The 20,958-nt window shown below is 39.0% G+C and overlaps 1 protein-coding gene across 10 annotated transcripts in view; it reads right to left on the reverse strand.

Moving 5' to 3' along the window:
- TRPM3 (transient receptor potential cation channel subfamily M member 3) overlaps window positions 1–20,958 on the reverse strand; it is a 563,637-nt gene that overhangs the window by 283,534 nt on the left and 259,145 nt on the right. For 9 of the 10 annotated variants that reach the window (XM_032164279.2, XM_032164271.2, XM_032164269.2 and 6 more), the window contains exons 2-3: window positions 14,379–14,458; window positions 12,854–13,058 (exon numbers count right to left, since the gene is read on the reverse strand). In XM_032164279.2, coding sequence (XP_032020170.1) covers window positions 12,854–13,058; window positions 14,379–14,458 — 285 coding nt within the window. Of the gene's footprint in view, window positions 1–12,853; window positions 13,059–14,378; window positions 14,459–19,016; window positions 19,151–20,958 lie in introns of those variants that run through there. The other variant, XM_058445423.1, reaches the window with a different exon arrangement.

Consider the following 20,958-nt stretch of genomic DNA (forward strand, 5'->3'; position numbering starts at 1 on the left):
TCAGAGGCAAACAGAGGAATTTCTTAAGTAAAAGCTTCTTTTAAAAATCTTCATTGAGAGTCTCTTTATAAGAAATATTTATAATGAATGCTATAAAATAAAAGACTAAAGAAAAGGATAAATAAATAAAGGGACAGAAGAACACTTTGGAGGTGTTGGGTAAGCTTATGGCCTTGATTGTGCTGACTTCCCTGGTATATCTCCAAACTCATCAAGTTGCGTATACTAATTGTATTCAGCTTTTTGCATGCCAGTCATACCTCAGTAAAGTGGTTTAAGATAAAGATGAAAGAATAACATTTTTGCTGTGCCTGTACACTGCTACTTGAGTAGTGTGGTTTAGCGACTTGAATAGTTAAAATTTGGGGGTTCTGCTGAATTGAATTTATTTCATTTTGACTAATTCCAGAACAGGTTATTTAGTAAAATAAAGTAGAACTGGGACTTGCAAGGCTTCCAAACTATACAAACCAAGAATGCTTTAGTGTGAGACATGTTAAGAAATTGCTTTTCAAGTTACTGTTCTCTTATTTATCAACTTTAACATATCATTTTAAAGAACCCCAATTTAATGTGGACTTATGTTCTCCTAAGGTGAGATATAAATTACACTTTTCTTAAACATAGAAAAGCATCTAAAGTATAAAAATACTCCTAAAATTATTTGCCTCTTGCAAGACTACAGAGTAATTCCTAACATTTCTGAGTTGCTATGATTGTGGCTTTTGGAACCCCAAAATTCTCCACGTAGATCTGCACCTATACATTTCATCTAGCCACTGCACCATTACACTCCAGCCTGGGCAACAAGAGGGAGACTCTGTCTCCAAAAAAAAGAAAAAAAAATCCCAAAAAACAAGAACAACAAAATAACCAGAATACAAGAAACTTGTATATTTATTGTGCACCAGGCACAAACATGCTGTGAGATCCAGAGCCATAGTTAGTACCTGGGAATAGATATGCATACATTATTAACTCACATAGTGTGAAGGGAGATTACAATTCATACTAAATTAATACAGATATTGTGTAATAATTTCAGCAAGCTTAACTAGCTAAGTGACATATTATGGAGTTCAATTATTCATACTAATTGGTAATAAATAAATTCATTTTTAGGAATAAGCCTCCCTTGATAAATAATTTACTTTAGGGCTTCCATAGTTATACATACAATATAACAGTAAGAAATGAAAAGGGTCTACTTATTGATCAGGTGAGCAGCTCACTGGAAAAGACCAATAGAACTACTCAATATGTTGAAATACCTTTTGAAGTAGCCTAACCCATACAAAGCTGTGTTCATTATCACAGAATGTTTGTTACTCAGCTAGTAAGCAATCAAGAGAGTGAATGAATGAATGACCTAAGAGATCCCCTTGATCCCAGCTCCCCATCTTACAGATGAAGAAAGAGACAGTAGGTGAGGTCACACTACTCGTGGGCTCTCTTCACATTTTTCTCACTGGTCACAATTACTTTACTAAGAAAAAAAAAATTCCGGCCAGGCACAGTGACTCACGCCTGTAATCCTAGCACTTTGGGAGGCCAAGGCAGGCAGATTACCTGAGGTCGGAAGTTCAAGATCAGCATGGCCAACATGGTGAAACCCTGTCTCTACTAAAAATACAAAAAATTAGCTGGGTGCAGTGGTGTGCACCTGTAATCCTAGCTACTTGGGAGGCTGAGGCAGAAGAATCACTTGAACCCAGGAGGCGGGGGTTGCGGTGAGCTGAGATCGTGCCACTGAAACACTGCACTCCAGCCTGGGCGACAAGAGCGAGACTCCAACTCCAAAAAAAAAAGAGAAAAAAAAAGTCCCCAAAAAACAAGAACAACAAAATAACCAGAATACAAGAACCTTGTGTATTTACTGTGCACCAAGCACATGCATGCTGTGTGTTCTACTTGTACCTTCTCACATACTCCTCCCAACAACAGGGATGTTGGTTTCACCCACATTTTACCGATGGGAACAGAAAGAATCCATCATGTTCTCAAGTTCACTATGCTAGTATGAGAGTGCTCACAGCCCAGGTCTGACCCCAGGGGCCCTTTCTCTTTACCTCAAAGGTGTAAAAGGCTCTGTCTCTCTGTACTTCTCCTTTTCGTTTACCTATGACCAATCAGTCTCCAAATCCTAATGGTCCACTTATCAAAACAGTGCTCTCAACCAGCTCCTTTTCTCTATTTCTTCAGTTGCCACTTTAAGAATGTATTCTCCTTACAATAAGGATGTCCATTTGAATTACAGAAACAGCCTCCTACTGACCTCTCTATGAGACACCAACAGGCAGATTTCTTTCTTCAATCCCTTTTGGACCGTATTATTTCTCAATTAAAATTCTTCTATTAGATGTAAACTCCCCATTCTTGCCCTCAGCATCCCCTGTAACTTGACATAATCTTGCCAATTCTGAGGCTTTCCTCACTTCTCCCTGCATTTGGCCAGTGCTGCTCCCCCTCCTAGTCCTAGATAATGCAGTCTCGCCCCTTTCATCTACAGAAAGCATTCTCATCTTTCAAAGGCCTTTGTTTCATCCAACATGACTTTTCCTGAGAATGCAAGTTCAGGCTGATGCAATATAAGTCTTAAACCCAGTGTGATACATATTTTTTTTCTGGTTGTTTTTCCCATGTGTCAATTTTATCTCCCTATGTTGCAAGAGCTTTGAGGAGAGGGACTGTGTTTGACCTGACCATGTCTTTTTTTCTTTAGTAGGTCTTTCAGCACTGGCTATGAAGTAGTCACTGTCTTGGAAAGAAAACAGAGTTTAGAGATATCTTGGCAATCATGGGACTCTTCAAAAGAATCCGTTCCATTCTTTTGCTTTTCAAATGAGGATACAGAGACCCAGGGAAGGTGAGTGACTGAAATATCAGAGCTAGTTATTCAACAATCCTTTAATTCATTATTGAAGCTACTGTTAACACTGGCGGCTCTAGATGGGGCTGTGCTTCTCTAATTTTAATGTGCACAGAACTCACTTGGGGACCTTGTCAAAAATATAGGCTCTGATTCAATACATCTGGGGTAGGGCTTAGGCCTCTGCAGTTCTAACCAGCTCCCCAGGTACCACATGAACAGCAAGAATGATAACTTTTCCCCAGACCAAACATCCCAAATGATGTGTTTTGTGTTTGTTATTTGGTCAAAGAAAGAGCGCTCAGTATTTTACATGAAAATCCAAAGGAAGATTTAGGAAGTACTGGAAGAATTAGTAAGGCCACAATAAATATGAAAATGCAGCAATTGACAAGCTACTCAAAGTATCCTCAATTACCTAACCTCTTTTGACCAGTACTAATTCTTACACAAAGGAACATTTGGTTAACTGTAGAACACACCTAATTATCTAGAATCATGCAAGTAGCACAAACAACGGGTGGCTCTGGCCCTTGGATGTTGCCCATTATTTGTGATTTATTGTGCCCTTCTCTTGGAGAATAAAAGGCAAGATATAAATAAAGCATTTAAGTGAATTAATTTGCTAGTTTTTTCATTTTTGGCTGTCACCATTTAGCAACACAGGTACATGGTTTTGTAGATAAGAGGATAATTAAAACCAAGGGATAAAACATTTTGAGATTATCTGAGGATTTTCATTTTTAAATGATATTCCTATGCTCATAAAGATCAGTTCCTTTTGTAAGCCCTCCAGGTGCTTTAATACAGCAGTTAACTCATGTGCTGAGTCAGCAGCTCCACGCTCATAAATGGACGTGCCCAGAGCAATTAATCAATTCCTATTAAGTATCAATATGATTTGAAATTAGGAGCTATTTTGGTTGTCAAGATCGGCAATTTTGACTGTCACTTGTGAGTCTATTAATTGCAAAGGGCTCACCTTACAAATAACAAGAAGTCTTCCTAATGAGCATGCTCAGTTTTGTCCCCTGAGCATTACTCTGATGTGGTGCTCCCATTTAGAGATTTTTCAAACATAAGCAGCATGACACTTGAGTGTCAGATAGCGGCATTGCAAGTCCTTTGGCAATTTGAGCATCCTCTGTTGTTAAACAGGGGTGATCCTGACGACCTCACAGGACACTGTGTGGATTAAATTGTGGAACATACCACGTATGGTGGAAAAACCAATAAATGCAAGTTGAATGAAGGTCACATTCACCTTATATATGACTCCTGGGTATAACAGGTCCAAGTAACTTGCCTTTAGCGCTTCAGTATGCCTTTCAAAATAACTTTGTTTTTCACCTCGGAGTTATCTGGGGAGTGACTGGTGCAGGTGTTTATCTTTCTAAAAGTACCTGTTTGGGCTACCCAATCCTTTCTTCATCCATGGCCTTTAGTTCCCCAATTTATCATTTCAAGAGATAAACTGGGCTCAAATAAGTTACACATGGCTGGAATTACCTATCTCTTCTCTTTCTGTCATTAGCTTCACTGCCTGGCAGCAGGAAGGCCCTGTGATGTGCTAATGACAATCAGAATAACATCTCAAGAATGTTCTGTATGAAATAGAGGCTAGTTCTGGTTGAAATTGTACTTTTTGATCTATTCTTAGTTACCTTGGAGGCCAGTACATCAGCATGATTTTCATAAGAAAATGTATTTTGACTTCCAAACAACAAATTTAGACATGACATTCTGTGAGACTATAAATAGAAAACTAGAGATTTTCTTTCATTCAAATGGCAGAGGCCTTCAGTAACTAAAATTCTCAAGTTTTTGCTCTGCCTGGTGCCAAAGGTCTTTTTGCTTAGCAGGTGACTTATTGCATTTTTTACTAAAGCCACTCTGACTGCTTCATCATTAGAAATGTTACTATTTGCCTATCAAAGCAGAACTCAACTTTATCATGGCTTCGCTCTGCACCGATTTGGTGTCACAAACCAGATAGTCCTTTCCCCTTCATCAAACCCACAGTAGGCAAAGGCTGGTTGGTGGGTGGGGCAGCAACCATACTGCATAGAAAAGATGGGCTGTTTCATTAAGAAAAAATAATAATAATCTTCCTTTGGCATTCTCAATGTGAGTTTTGGCAGAGCAACCTGCCTTTGAAAATTCATCAGTCACCTCTTTATGCCTAAATTTTAACCCAAGTAAATTTGCCCTGCTGTTTCAATGAAAATGTAAAGGAACTGCAGAACAATGAATCTGGCTACTCTTGGAAATATTAAATGACAGGTCCACCTCCTTCTACTGTAAGGCCATCTTTAATTCTTGGAAGTGATCACCTGGTTTTTGTTACGTAGTGTTCTGAAAAATGGAACTATCATTGCTAAATCTATTCTAACAATACTTTTAATGCCTTTCTTCCAAGACTCTAGTGGAAAATTTGCCCCATTTTCCTTTCCGCTTGAGAAATGTAACAAGCACCATTTCATTTCCTAACTCTCTGTAGGTACCTTTAAAATGGGCACTTGTAATTAAAGCTGTGGCTGAACAGAATATGTTGCTTGAGACTGCTAAGGCAATTTTGCTAATACCAGCTTTCCAAGTCCATGGGGCCTTTTGCTTTGCAGCAAGAGTTTAATGCTTATGATGGTTTAATAGACAAAAGATATCCTTAGAAAATATTTAGAATCACATTAACTGTCATCAAATCCCTAGTTTGATGACCCAGAAAACTCTGGAAGTGGAGGTGTCATTGTAATTTATTCCACATTGTTTTTGCAATGTCTCAATGTGAGATATCAGGTACTTACAGGGGATGGATGCTGACAAGCCACAACTCAAGGTTTAGAAATAATATACAACTCCAGTAAGCATATGAACTAGTCATAGGAGGTAGTGTATGAATTTTCTGCCAGAATTATTTAGCATAACATTTTCTAGATGCAAAGATAGGATGGTTTCTTGGACGAGAATTGGTTCTTCCTTCTCTGTAGATCTATGATTAGGATCAGAAATATAACTGATAAATTCTAGTTTTATTCTCAGTTTCAGAAAAACCTTCCAAAGGTACTGCCTGTTCAGTGGTCTTGAGATTACAAGGTAGAAGCTGAAAATCAATGGAACAATTACAAAACCTCTCAAAACCTTACCATGTGTATGTAAAGCTGCTTGGTTAGCCACAGCCTATTGATTAGCTATTTTGTGAAGTGGGACTCATTTAATTTCCTACTTGGTGTGTACCAATCAGTGATGATTCCCAGATAAAATCTGCGTATTGCAAAGATAGACAATTTTTAAAATCTCAAATTCAATCCTAAAGGATATTAAGAGCATAAGCTTGTAGATGTCATGCTGCTGACAGCCTCCCCCTGCCTGTTATCTCCCCCTTAAATCCCCACATTCCCTTTCACCTCACACCCACAACACCCAGAGAATAAGGCTTTCATCCTTGGCAGGCTCTATAGTTAGAGCTTTAAGTGTGAAAATGAGGGCTAGAAATAATTATCTAAATCATATGAAGATTATAATAAGGGGCTCAACCTAATTTAATAAGGAGCGTAAATAGCAAGGGAAAACCTAAAGAGAATTACGTGGGTGACTTGAGAGGTTTAAATACAAGTCCTTAATTAGGTTACACTTATTTACCTGGCCCACAAATCAGCTCAGCATTAATTGGAAGAGATGATTAGCAAGAAAATAAGATTCTGTCTGTAATCAAGTCCAACACTGCTTCCTTTCCTAAATAATGTAAGGCGTGAGCCCCAGATGTAGAAGAGTCTTTGAGAAATGATACTATGTTGGCTGATGGGTTCATCTTCTTGTTGCTCTGTAAAGGGTCCTAGAAAGTTACCTGGATTCCATTCCAGTAAAATAATGCCTAAACCAGAGCTTTTGCCTCTTACTATCTTCTCGCTTTGTCTCTATGTTCTGACATTTATGGGGCATCTGAGTGAACTGCAGGGTCTTCTGGTTGTTTGGGAATAGCTTTCCGGGGCTTGCAATTTGGTAGGATGTGGCTTGGTACTTAACAGGAAGTCAGAATCCCTCAGTTCTGTCAGCTTTGAACGTCTTCTTCCTGTGTCACAATTTTTCTCTGTCAAGTGCTGGTTTCACTGTGATTTTATGGGGGCCTGTCAAGCCTGGGAATGGAGGACCGAACACTACAAAGTACTTGAAAAGGCACAGAAAATGGTTCTGTGAACCTAGGATGTAAGTTTACGAAGATCCCTTCCTGCTCACAGCTTTTGAGTTTCATCAACCTCATTAAACAATAGTGACTTTATGAATCTATTACAAAGTTTCCTTATCAATAGCTAGAAACATAATAATAATTAGCTTCCTTTCAATTACCCACATATATATTTCCCAACAAAACATCTAATATAGCCTGTGCTAGGTGCATACAACAGAGAAGAAACAGAACTGACAGGAGTCCTGAGGAGGCTGGGCTCAAGAACTATGTTGTTAAATAAGTGTGTGACTCTGGGAAAATAATTTAACTTCTCTAGGCTCAGATTAGTTAGTGTTTTTTAAGCCTGACTGAACAGTAGAATAACCTGAGTAATTTTTTAAAAACTCTGGATGCCCAGGGTCTATGCCAGACCAGTGAATGAGACTCTCTTGGAAGTAAACCTTGGACATAGGTATTAGTGTGCTTATCTCAAAAGTTTGCAAGTTGTGAATCGCTGCATTCAATCTCTCAAGTGTCTTAAGGTGGCTTAAGCTCTGTGACACATTGCTGTACTGCCTGCATGATAAAACAGATACACAGAGCGCTCCTGAGCAGAGATGTGGCTCACATGGCCTGCAACATTGTAATAATGATTATGATTCTCTTTTTCTCCAACTTTATCCTCTACCCAAACTCCTGCAGAGTGTCTCATATTATGTGCAGACCACATTGGCAACACAAGGTCTTCAATTTGGCTTCAAAAGTTAATAAAAATCAATCTTCCTCTAGAGTTTTTTGACCACTTTGTTAAAAATCATTTCAACTTTCAAGTATTCTTGTTAGAGGCAGGGGACCGAAGGCATATTAAATCAGTTGGCCAATCTGACTTAAATCTTAGTGAAAAATTAACCATGCCTTCCCCATGCAAAGACTGGCACTCTTTAACAGACGGTGGTTGCTGATTTTCCCGCTCTACAAACTGTGTGCCAGTTTGTTTGAGAGGATAAGAGGTAAAGAAGGAACAGGTTGGCACAAAACAATTATCCTGCCAGATAAAATGAGACCTCTGACCTGTGGACAACTCCACCCCTTGGTCTAGACAGAAGAATCAGAATAATTGAAGGGCAAGTTTTCAAAGTGGACAAAATGCTTATTTATGTCTGGATGAATAGCTGGAACTTCCACTTGTTAAATATTCGGTAGTAATAAGAAGGTAAATTGGTTCTCATTTGGCTGATTAGACTCAGAAAGAAAGAAAGGTTTACTCTCATAGTGACAGCTCTGAGGCCATCTAGGGCAGCCATAACCTCTGAAACCTAGCCTCAGAGCCAGCTTCGTGGGCGTGGGACCAATATAGTCACACTATTCAGGAGGCCAGTGCTTAGGGTCCATTGCTGTGCACTTGCTGTCTTAAAATTCTTAATAATTTTATCCTTGAATTTGTGTTTAGTAAATGAAGTCCAATGGGACAGTGGAGTCTTGAAGCTTGAGTTCACAGGTGGTCCCTGGTCCTACCTCCTTGCTGCCTCTCCAGGATGGGGAAGGTCAGGGGTGAGTATGTACCTTGCAGCATTTCAGGGTAATGATAAGGGAGCAGCCTTCTCTGTCTTGGGCTGGCAAAACCATGCTGTGTTTCATGGCCAACTTGGCAGAGGTTCACCTGCCTTAGATACCAGCCATGTCCCAGTGTAAAGGTGGCAATCCCATGGCAGGGGTTACCCATCCACTGAGAGTTGGGGCTGCCAGCTATCGGAAGGGAGGATTGATTTCTCTGTCCCTGCAAGGACCCTACATTTTCATTTTGTACTGGGTTCCACAAAGTATATAGCTGACCTTGTCTAATCCGATCACCAACAGACAACTCTAAGTTCCATAGAGCCATGTGGGGCCTCAGGAGGGCTGTCAAATCCAGTGTCTATATGTGTCCCTTCTGTGGAGCACAGTGGGGACTTCTTTGAGTCTTTCTTTCCACTGTGAAATATTGTAATATATATACAGTATATATTTGCTCTGTGATATGGAGAAATTACTTACTAACTATTAAGGGCTGCAGTAGGTTACTCTGTCATGTAGGAATAACAGTACTACTATTATAAACATAAAACAAGGTATCATAGGTAAGTACTTGGCACAGCGCCAGGGATGTGGTAGATGTTCCATAACTTTTAGTTGCTATTATTATTGTTGTTATCATTACTTGCTATAGATTCTGAAAGCAATTGTACAAGTATTTTAATACTATGAAGGACACATATTTTAATAAACTCGTTTGGCATCTCAGTCTCCAGAGTTCTTAGGGTCTGTCAAATGCACTACAATTTTCCAAGAAGAGAAAAAATAATCACAAAAAGGAAAGTCATATAATGAGAAGGGATCTTGGTTTTGTCCCCTGTAATAGCACACCCATGGCAGCTGTTCAATTGTTGAGGTGTAACAGTGTCTCGCTTACTGTTTTGCTGGAGTGAGTAGATACAGGAGGTTGACTGAAAGTGGAAATCTAAGTACGTGATGTGGTGATCCACAGACCGCAGATCTCTGTCAGTGATGGGCTGGTGTCCTGGACCCACCCTCCTGCCAGTGCCTGTCACCAATGCCATTCACTGGAACAGAGTTGATTGCGGACTTATGCAGCCTGGCACCCCTATGGAAATATTCTAACACATCTCTGAACTCCCAGGGAGTAAAGGAAGCTGTTTCACTACTCTGCTTTTGTTACTTTTATAAGTAGTTATTATTTTCATAAACATCTTGAGCACTAGCTGTATACCAGTTAGTGCTCTCTAATCTTCATAAGCATCAAATAAGGCAACTATGCCTGCTTTACAGATACGAAAACTTGAGGCTCAGCTAAGTTAAATGGTTTAATCAAGCCTTTCTAGTTAAACAGTGAGAGAGTGAAGGCTGAGATCCAGTTCTGTCTGACTTCAAGATCATGCATCTTAATTGCAAAGCCTCTCTTTCCGGTACAGTAAGTTACCTCTTCGTAGGAAGAATACCAACAGCAAAGAGTTGCTCAGCTTTAACACCAGACAAGATTCTAAGTGCTTAACATGAATTGACTAATTTAATTCTAGAGACAGCCATATGAAGGAGGAATTACTATCCTCATTTTACAAGTGAGTGAGGAAACTGAGGCAGTAGGAAGCCAAGTAAACTGTCACATAGTCCATTAGTGACAGTCAGGCTGTAAATAAAATGCAGTGTGCCTTCAGATGCTGTGGTCCACCACCAGGCTAAGGGGTGAGAACTTCTGGAATAATTTTAAAACATTAACTGAAAAAGTGTAATTTGGCTTTCTAAAATAATATATAAGATATGTGCATCCAAATGAGTGTCTTTCAAAGTATTCAGTCAAAATGTTTTCGTAATTTCTTTCAGAGACTGAAGCAAATAATAGTGATGATAGTATAATATTAATAGCAGCTAGATTAATTTTATATCTATTGTGTGCTCAGCACTGTGCCAAATGCTTTACATAAGTCGTCCCATTTAATGCTTATGACACTAATACCAACCATTTATACAACAGAATACAATTACTGAGGCTCAGAAAATTTAAGTAATTTTCTCCATGTCATAGCATTATATGATGGTTCTGGGTTAAACTTGTATTATCTAAATCCACAATCTACATTCTTCGCTTCTAACCTCCTAATACTAATACTTCACTACTAACACTCCATTTTTAAAAGATATTTTTTAATGGTAGAAAATTTTATCTTCATAGAATAGACTGGACTTGTAAAAAACAGTATAAGTTACTTGTGACTAACCTCTAGGTTTTACGAATTTCAGGTATTTCTGATTCATTTTCCATTAAAACTATCATTTGATGAAAATACAGACTGCTTTCCTCTTGTGATCTATAAATTTTCGGGAATCACTCCCCAAAAGGCAGATGAGTGCACATTTGGACAATGGCAGCATCATGGTCATCAGAGTCTCCTGAGGTGACAACTTTGAGGGATGCTCTCACCTACAAGCCTATTCGTGCTCAATATCTGACACTAACTCTTAACCGTGGAAATGATGACCAGAGGCTTATCATATGCCTACTGGACTAATGACACGAGGCTTGCAGGCAGTATTTAAGCATCCTGTGAAGGCACTGGGTGTACCACTCTACAATGATTATTGCCCAGCAAGCCACATCCTCATTTATAGCGCTTTTCTTACAGGGACAACTTGCATGACTTTTAACACGTGATTTCAGAGAATCTACATTGTATGTGGGTCAATCCCATACTGTCAACAGTGACTGTACTGAATTGGGGACAGTTAATAATCTTGTGTGGGCAAATACATCTGAGTAAGGAAGTTGACAGATTGCCATTTCCTTTAGTTTTGCATAGGCCAAGACTATTTAACTCATTCTTTGTATTCCCACGCCTTGCTGGAGGTTGCAAACAGCACATTTTTCTTTATAAAATATAGTTCAGAACTGGTTTTTTTTTTTTTTTTTGAGACGGAGTCTCGCTCTGTCGCCCAGGCTGGAGTGCAGTGGCGCAATCTCGGGCTCACTGCAAGCTCCGCCTCCCGGGTTCACGCCATTCTCCTGCCTCAGCCTCTCCGAGTAGCTGGGACTACAGGCGCCCCCCACCATGCCCGGCTAATTTTTTTGTATTTTTTTTTTCAGTAGAGACGGGGTTTCACCGTGGTCTCGATCTCCTGACCTCGTGATCTGCCCGCCTCGGCCTCCCAAAGTGCTGAGATTACAAGCGTGAGCCACTGCGCCCGGCCCAGAACTGGTTTTAATTTAATATATAGCTCAGAATTATATTTCATAGAAAAGAAGTGTTAAAATAGCTCAGTCAGCCATTCTTGGTAAAGAAATTACTGCAGTGGCAGGAGTGGGGGACAGGGAAAGGGGAAGAGGAGAGAGACAGAGAAGGGAGAGGTGAGAAAAGAGAAGAAAGAAGTGGCTTTATTGCACATTTTTAGACTGCCATTCATGTGAGATGACTTCCCTTGTGGTCTGTAGTATGCTTCTTTAAGCAAAATTTCTCCTCCAGACTCAAAAAACTCCATGACACGCCTAAGAACAGCCATCTCCTGCTCCACCCTCAGCTAGTTTTCTCTCTTATAACAGTTAGAAGCAAGCTTGTTGGACAACAGCATCTAGAATTTTCACAACACATGCTAGACAAATTCTGTCAGCTAACTAGGAAGTGGCCCATGATGAAAGGTGAAATTTAAAAGCAACGACTCTTAGAAGTAACATTTGCATATTTCCTAAAGTCTCCCCAACTCAAAAAAAATGCTTTTTATGTGGAATCTTCTAATGAGAACATTACTGAGCACAGATGCTTGGAGAAAAAGCACTTAATTTCGATGGCAATATTTCTCTTAGAACAAGGAAAGAAATAGGTGGAGTTAATCATTTCTACTTAGAATTAAGAGAAATGCTAGTTACCAACAGAACAAAACAGAAGTCTAAAGACAACACATTCTCACCAAAGAGGTAAAAAAAGGAGTTAGAAAAATATGTCTTAATGGATGAGACCCAGAAAATAACATAATAAACAGGGAATAACTATAGAAAGCTATTTTAAAATGATTAATAATGAGTCACTGTGTCTGTAATTATTTAAAAGTCACTAATTACTTTAAAAATCCCAGGAGGAAAGTTTTCTTTTCCCCGTTTTATAGAGGAAGAGCTGAGACACACAGGGGCAGGGGACTCAGAGCAGGTCACCTGGTCAGACAGTGGTAGAGTGGAGATTAGGCCCAAAGACTAAATTTCATGCTCTTAACCACCCCTTTGCAGGACTTGAGACTTGAGATAGCATTTGGGAGCAACTGAATGGCTTTCTGATTACCATGGCTTTGTTGGAATGGCCGCCTCCTTGGAACTCAATGGTCCCAAAAGCATCCGTAGGGCTGAGTTGAGTGTGTTTGCTGATGGACCACTTTTCCGACTGGATGTCATTTCGTGAGAGGCGACTTTCATTTTTCTCATTCTGAAGCACAGAGATACTGGGGGTGAGGCCAACATGCTGGCCTATCAGACGCCCACAGCAACACCTATAACAGAAGAGGTTAAAGTGAACCCCTGGTATTAGTCACTATTGGGATACACGCTTAAGGCAACCAGCTGGAGAAATCTACAGTCTGTGCCAACACCTGTCAGTCAATTCTCAGGAAGAATTCCACCATGTGGCTATATCAGGCATTGGTAAACTCAGGCTTTCCATGATATACATATCTTTTCTTTTCTCCCCTCTACCCATTTTCCTTTAGCTGTATAAGCTGTAATATGTCTCCTGCCCTTCTCCATCCACCTCTTTTGTACCCGGCATTTTGTTCAGGATTGGACACCTGCAAACAAAAGTTCTGTGGATTTTTCTACTTCTCACTCAGCCCATCTATCAAATGTATCAAAGCACGAAAGTCTCTGAAGAGCTTTGAGGGGAAGAAGTTTAACATGCACATTTAAATGAGGAATCTCACTTATATGTGAGTCACAACTGAACTTGTCTGTTCCCAATTGACATTTGCTGTCAAATATCCAATTCTGAGAATAAAAATCTTCAGGCTTAAGTGTTCTTGACGAAACAATGAAAAAATATTCATGAGATATTTGAAAACTTAAACTTTGCTCTATCACGAAAATGTCCTTCATACATTACTATTACTACCTTTATGACTATTAGTAATAATAGTTACAATATGTAGCTGCCATTTGTTAAAAACTAACAATTTAGCATCCATTGTATAGATGAAATATTGTAGTTTTGAAGGTTAGGTAATTTGCACAAGGTTACACAGATAGTCTCTAAGACTCTGTAGTCTATATTTTAAACTGATTTGTTAAATTGCCCATTCATAAAGGCATTTCAGACATATATATGCTACTTTATCCCAAATGCTTCTTATCTTATATATTGTTGATCCTAAGGAAGGTAAGTAGGGTGCTAACAATGTGCTTAAATGGGAATCTGAAGGTTTACAGTTTAGTTAGGAATCTGCTAGGAGTCTTTTATTTAAGTCTCTTCTTTTTCCTATTGTAGAACGTGTTGGTACAAACTAAGCATTTGGAGGAGGTACTTAAAAGGAAAAATCAATAACCATAACAAAAAACATAATCCACTGTTATATATGGTGATTAATTCCTTCCACAATGGCATATGTGTTTTTCTTTATAGGCTCTTAGAGTAAGACTTAATTGTAGGCATGACATACTATGTAGTGTGTATAAATAAGATTGCTTCAAAGATGTCCAGAAAGAATAACAAAAGATATTTAATTTGACAGTGTTTCCCTTGCAACAGGTCATGATTACTCTTGTAGGTTTTTTGTATAATTGCTACTTCATGTTCCCAACATTATAGACAGCAAGATTACCTATGGGGGTCTTTGGTGCTGGGTATGATGTGGACACATTCTCTTTTATAAAATGCTCTTTCTATCCAGGATTTCTGAGCCTGAAAAAGAAAACAACAACAAAAAAAAGGAAAGGTGAACATACCGTGAAATATTTTTAACTAGAAAGCAAAATTTCATAATCATATGAGACTAGTATATCACCAGCTGAATTGAAATTGTGGTTATTTCACATATAAACATTAAATATAACAAAATCAATTACTCCCTGTACCTGCTGATTAGGTTATTTAACATCACAATATCGAGAATTAAAGGAACTGACCATAATAAAAAAAAGTTAGTGATGGAATCATATACAAATTCAGAACAGAAAGACAATGCTATTTGCAGAGAAAATAAATTTGGAGGGATAGAATAGTAATGTTTGTAACCTTATAGAAAACAAGTATTCAGTAATGGGAAGAAATACATCCAAATAAGTATAAAGTTTTCACAGCTGACACTTCCATTAGATTTTCCTTGCAGAAGGAAAGAAAAATAGCAAGAGAATTGCATAACTCAAAGGCCCTAATGTATCCCTATGCTTTTTTCTAATTAACAGTGCTAAGTACAGGGGGGTGGGGGGGAAGGAAATAAAAGCATGAGGAAGATAAATGTTTTTATCATAGTCCAAAGTTTTACGGGTAATGCCTTTGGAAAAAAGTAAGATAGCACATTTTTTCTTGTGCACCCCACATGCCCTTCAGCAGAGCATATACAGCTTCTTAGAATGGACACTGTTGGGTCCATCCACCCAGAAGTCCTGCCACTGAGATTGGGTTCCCACATGGACAAAGGATGTTCCGGAAAACTGTACAATCTCTGTTCCAAAGCAGTTATCCATCCTGCATCCCTTCATGGTTTTCTTTACCAGCATTTGCAATAGCAGCGGAGTCTCCCATGAAATTCAATGAGCTGCTCAGAAGATTCCTTCTCTAAGCCTTTAAGATGAAACTTGCTAGAGCAACATTTAATGTTATTTCTACATGGCATCATCTTCTCTCTAATGCAGCATCAATACTAAATTCATACTCTTATATACAGGGCTAAAGCACAACTGAGCTGTTGATTTGACCTGTCTCGACAGTGTTAACTGTTATAAGCCCCCATGTGTTGAACCATAATTAATCTTGACTCTGCCAATGACTCAGATGTCTATAAGCTGTGCTAAATTCTGATTGGTCCTTAGTACTTCAGTCTTTCACCTCCCTCCTGTCTCACAAGGGAGGTCTAGGCAAGCATGTGGCCCCGAAGGCAGTAATTGCCATTAGTACTCATGACAATGCACATTTTTACAAGGAGCAACATGAGCCATGGTTGAGGGGCACAAAGAAACTGCATCCTGTTTCAGTAATGGTCAATATCACATGGAATCATTTCTGGGTGTTCATGCATTGTCCACCTGAAAAGGAGCACCCACCCTGCCTCAGAGACCCTCAGGTCCAGGTGGGCCTCTGCATTCCCACACCACAAAGGTAACATTTGCAGTTTTGCCTTTCAGCTAAACATGAAAAATTCCCAATGTCTAGTCTCAAATATTTTTCTTTTCAAACAGGTAGAAAAGGCTAGTGGCTACCTCTTTGTAACAAAAATGAGCTTAGCAGCATAGACAGCCAGTCTTTATCTTTGTAAAAAGCCTGTTCGCTAAACTATTCATAGGCCATGATTTTTCTCTAGACACTGAATACTTTCATTGATAATATCTCTTGGCAGAAAGAGGGTAAAATGTTCTTCACTGGATTGAAACCAACTTTTCCTACACTTTAGAGAGCAAAAAAAGGAGACTTTACTTTCTTTCTCTTTTTGTGTTCAACTTTGGCCAGCATTCAGAAGGCTCTTTTGTGGGGGAGCATCTGGGAATTTTAGAGAGTGCTGACCAATACTCCCTGAGAAAAAGTGGGGCAAGCTTGACCATGGGTAGAGCATGAGGTCTGCATTTAGAAAAAGTGGTGTGAGTGGGACTCTGTGACCTGGAGAAAGTTACATGATTCTTTGATCCTCAGTTTTCCTCATCTATAAAATGGAGACAACAGCAATACCTGAAACACAGCATTGTTATCATGATTTTAGGGGTGCTATGCTTTGCTCCAAGAAGAGAGACCTGTCCACGGTTGATTCTGGTACTAAAATTTCAGATGAAGGCTCAGATGAGGGGACTATGAAATTGCTCTAGGAGACCCGACCTAAACTGGTCTCCCTTTGTGTTGGGGATGATAGGAACCCACAAGCCCTGGCTGGCCACTAACAAGATATATAGGAAGCTTATTTAACATTTTGGAACCTCTTCTATATCATATGGATAATTCCAGCTACTTTGAAGAGTTGTTGGGATAATCAAACCAGATGATTCAGATAAAGCACCTGGCACATGTAGTAGGCGCTCAATAGATAATTAACAATGGCTAACATTCAATAAGGGTGCATCATGTGCTTGGCCTTGTGCTAAATATATTAATACATTGTCTCCCTGGATCCCATAAGGACTCTGTGAGGAAAGTACTACTTTTATATCCATTTTTCCAATGAAGAAATTGAGGCAGAGAGATGCAGCAATACATTCTAAAGCCAGGGTTTGAACTTGAACAGTCTGGCTTCAGAGTTCACACTCTAACCCACTCTGCTAAATTGCCATTAAAACATTGATGTTATTGATATGAAATACCCTTGTTATGGGCAGTACTATCTGAGCATGCCCAGGATTATCCTGGCATTTGGACAGAGTTGGCTCCCAGGTCTTGGAACCAGTTCATCCTGCATCTTTCCCCTTATCATTCCCCTCTTCTAGTCCCCACATGCGCAGGAATGAATACTCTGCTATGTCTTCTTCCTTTCTCCCTGGGGTAAAGGATGAAGGTAGGACATTAGGAAGACACCAGAATCTGAGAAATGGCTATACAGCAAAGAAATGTAAGCACAAGACTCCTCACTTAAGTATCTGTGCTGCAAAGACAAATGGATGATATTTTTCAAGGACACCTTCCTTATTTCTCTTGCTCATGGATCCCATTGTTAGCCTGGAAAGCACTGGAAGTTTTAGTCAGATGATGGGTGGTAAGAATTCCTACATATGGATTGCCAGCTAGTTAGCGTTTCAGTAAAAAAGTAATTTAGTTTGTGTGTAGCTTTGCTGCTTAATTACCTTCTGAAAGGTGAAACGCTACATCATTGTTAGCAAAAAGATTGAGAATCATTTCTATATCTTATTATTAGCAGATTAATCATCTCCCTTGCAAAGGCACAGAAAATAGGGAGGAAAACAAAAGAGAAACAGAACATTAAGAAATCTTCCCATCATTCATGATTAAATTGGATTTTTTCGTTGAGTAGAAAAGTATAATACACAACAGAAAGAATGCAGGTATAACACATGAATTAGGGATTCTACAAAATATCATGCATAATTACTATATTGTGAGCTTCGCTTTATCATGCTTTTATTCAGGTCTTTAGTGTGAACATCTTATATTAGATTTTTAAATTGATTTTATTGGAGAGGGCATTCTGACATTTAATCCTGGTTTGTTTCCTGAACGAATTCCTTTTCTTTGTTTGAAGGTTTTGAACTACTCTATATGAAGCTTTATATTTTGCTTCAACATCCAACTCAGTTATCTCAGAATAGTTATCCTCATTGTTAGAAAGCATGAAATAGTTTTGATGTGCTGTGTTTCTAGCTGACCCTTCAATTCTCCTTTAACACAAAACTTTAACAGACATCATGTCTTAAAATCTTTTCTTTTTTAAATATGCTTTGGAAGTCTCATGCACGCTTAGAAAAGATGGCTTCTATGGCCCCCAGAAAACCTCTCTGTATATTCTTTTCTAAAGGTAGAATGGTCACATAACCATGACCGAGTTTGCAAAGGGCTGGCTATTTTCTTTCTTGTCTTTCTGCATTATCAGTCATGTGTGATGTGTAATAGGGAAGTGTTTTTCAAAGGCTAATAATTAAAAGACATCATATTCAAAACAGAAATGAGGACACTCACAATGAACAAAGTATAATGATTACCCTCAAAGAATAACGCAACTACTAATTTTGAAAGTTAAATATGCAGTCAATAAAGCATCAAAATAATGAAAACAAAAGTCTGTAAATATTGCTTTAAAAAAATTAAGTCATTTCATTTAAGCAGGATTCAATGTTTTTCTCAAAGTCTTTGCTACAAATGTTAGTCCCCAAACTACTTTGAATCTTCTTACTATGTCCTCCCCACCAGCTATCGAATCAAGTTCTCCAGGCAGGAAGATTTACAAGCACACACACACAGGGTATATTAAACCCATTTCCAAAAAGCCTTGGAAAGTGCTATTGCAATCTCCTCTTCAGCAGGGCAGCTTAACAGAAGGACAACCACTCAGACCAGTATTCGCAAGATTAGGAAAAAGAGTCCACTAACTTTATAGGAACAAATTACAAGAAAAGTTTCACAATGCTTCTCATCGTCACCCTCTTGTTTCAAATGTATGCCCTGTCTTCATCAGAACAAACATCCCCAACCCAAAGGTACTAAATTCATAAGTTCATTTTGCCCTTTCCCTCCACGTCTTCCTCTAGGTCCCCAGATCCAATATTGAGAAGTTGAACAAGAGAAAAGTTAGCTGAAATCATTTTACCTGAGCACTGACTCTGGGTGCTGGCAAAAGCAGTCCCCGGAGCAGCTCCTGTTGCTTTCATTTTGCTGCAGCTAGGGCTGGTCATTCCGTTAATAATGCTCTTATGACCGCCCACTGGAAAAAAAAGTCACTTGTTCGGCTCTTCCCCCAAGAGACGTTTCAAGTAAGCAATGAACTTGGGCAGATTAGCCCCTTGGAATGTGCTGCTTCGGGATTAGCCTCACTAAGAATCCCATGGACATTCCCTCCCAGCCCTCAAACACTGCTTGATTTGAACATCTAATCTGACGCCAGAAGAAAAACAAATCCCCGGAGAGATCGGATTTAACTGGCACAGGTCCTAACAGGCTCCCCCCACCCTCCCTCCCTTTTTCTTTTTCCATTTTCAGAGAGAAAGCTTGTGAAAGTGTGATAAGGTGTTCTGAGTTCTGAAAGTTCAACTTTGGAAAGCAAATCCTTCCAAAGAAACAGTGTATGAATGATCCGAGTGGTTGGAGCACACAAGCAGCATTGTTCCACCCTCCCCAAAGAATGGAATGATAGCATTTCTTTAAAGAGAAATTGCTAAAATCTCTGAATGTTTCAATAGAATATTTTGGTCCCTGAACATAAGCCTAAGAAGAATGAAGTTGGAGTTTGTCGGGGACCTTCGAAAACTTCTAAAATGTCAATAATAAAACTTCTCTGATCATACTTCTTATCCTGCGGCCCCTCTAGCAATTGCAAATGTATGATTAGAAACCTACAGTCCTGCTTCCTTATCAAAAAGAGGTGAGCTGTGACCATGGTAGCCTATGCATGCAGATCAAAAGTTGTGATGCCCTGATATGTTTATTTGGGGTGGCCCAATGGAGAGATTCCAGCTGGTATTCAGTCACATAGAAAGGGCTCTTTCATATATCATCCAAGAGTGAATATTTTAGATAATAGTATTCTTGACTGGATAAGTGAACAAACTGGCGGAGAAAAGAGCTTAAATTTCAAGAAGGCAAAAATACTTTTTAAAAAGTGAATATGTATGCACTTCATCTCCAAAGGACTTTTCTCTTCCCAAACACAGAGATAAGTGCTAAGAGATGGCACTCTTCCCTTTTCTTGCGGATGGTAAATCTGTGAGGGCAATGGGGCTTTGGTTTTAATTTTTCCATAATCCTCTGTCAAAGCACCTAGTATGTATCATGTGGACACTCAATAAGCATTATATTGGGAACCGAATGACTTATTTCAAACTCGAATTAGGTCCTGAGCCATCTTTTTGGCCCTCTGCTCTTTCCAGGATCAATCTTCTTCAAACTCCCACATTTTCTGGTCTGTCACTTGCAAGGTTTCCCCAGAGAAAGAAACAATAAACTACCTAGTGACTTTCAGCTGGGGAAACATTATGATAAACATGAACCAAATGAAACATCAGACTGAGTTTTAGCATTAAACACATGATGGAGGAAGTCCCTTTGCCTGTCTTCAGGAGTTGGCTACAGAATAACACTTGGTGACATCCTTAATGAAATATATAATCTTTCTTCTCTGCAGCTGTAACACTCCCAAGCGCTTATTCCAAAGGAATCGTCAGAGATGTAAGCACACAGAGATGTTCACTGCAGTGTTATTTATAATACAGAAAAAGTGGAAACAAATGAAGTCTATCAACAGGAGATGGATCAAATAAACAGTATTTTATGCCATTTGGTGATCATAATCAGGTTTCAAAAGACTGCTTAATTACCTAGAGAAATAAATATTTTCATGTTGTTATGTGAAAGAAATCAGGCCATAAAATAGTAAGGGCAGAAAAATTATAAATTTTAAATAGATATAGAGGTGACAGGTCGGAAACATTTTTAAGGTGGTAACTATGTAGCTAATTTTTATTCTATTCCTTTTGCTTTTCCATGTTTTTCAAAGTTTTCTCCTGTAACCATATGTTTATAGTCAGAAAACTATA

The sequence above is a fragment of the Hylobates moloch genome, unplaced genomic scaffold, assembly GCF_009828535.3.
Source record: "Hylobates moloch isolate HMO894 unplaced genomic scaffold, HMol_V3 SCAFFOLD_10, whole genome shotgun sequence".
Classification (NCBI taxonomy): domain Eukaryota; kingdom Metazoa; phylum Chordata; class Mammalia; order Primates; family Hylobatidae; genus Hylobates; species Hylobates moloch.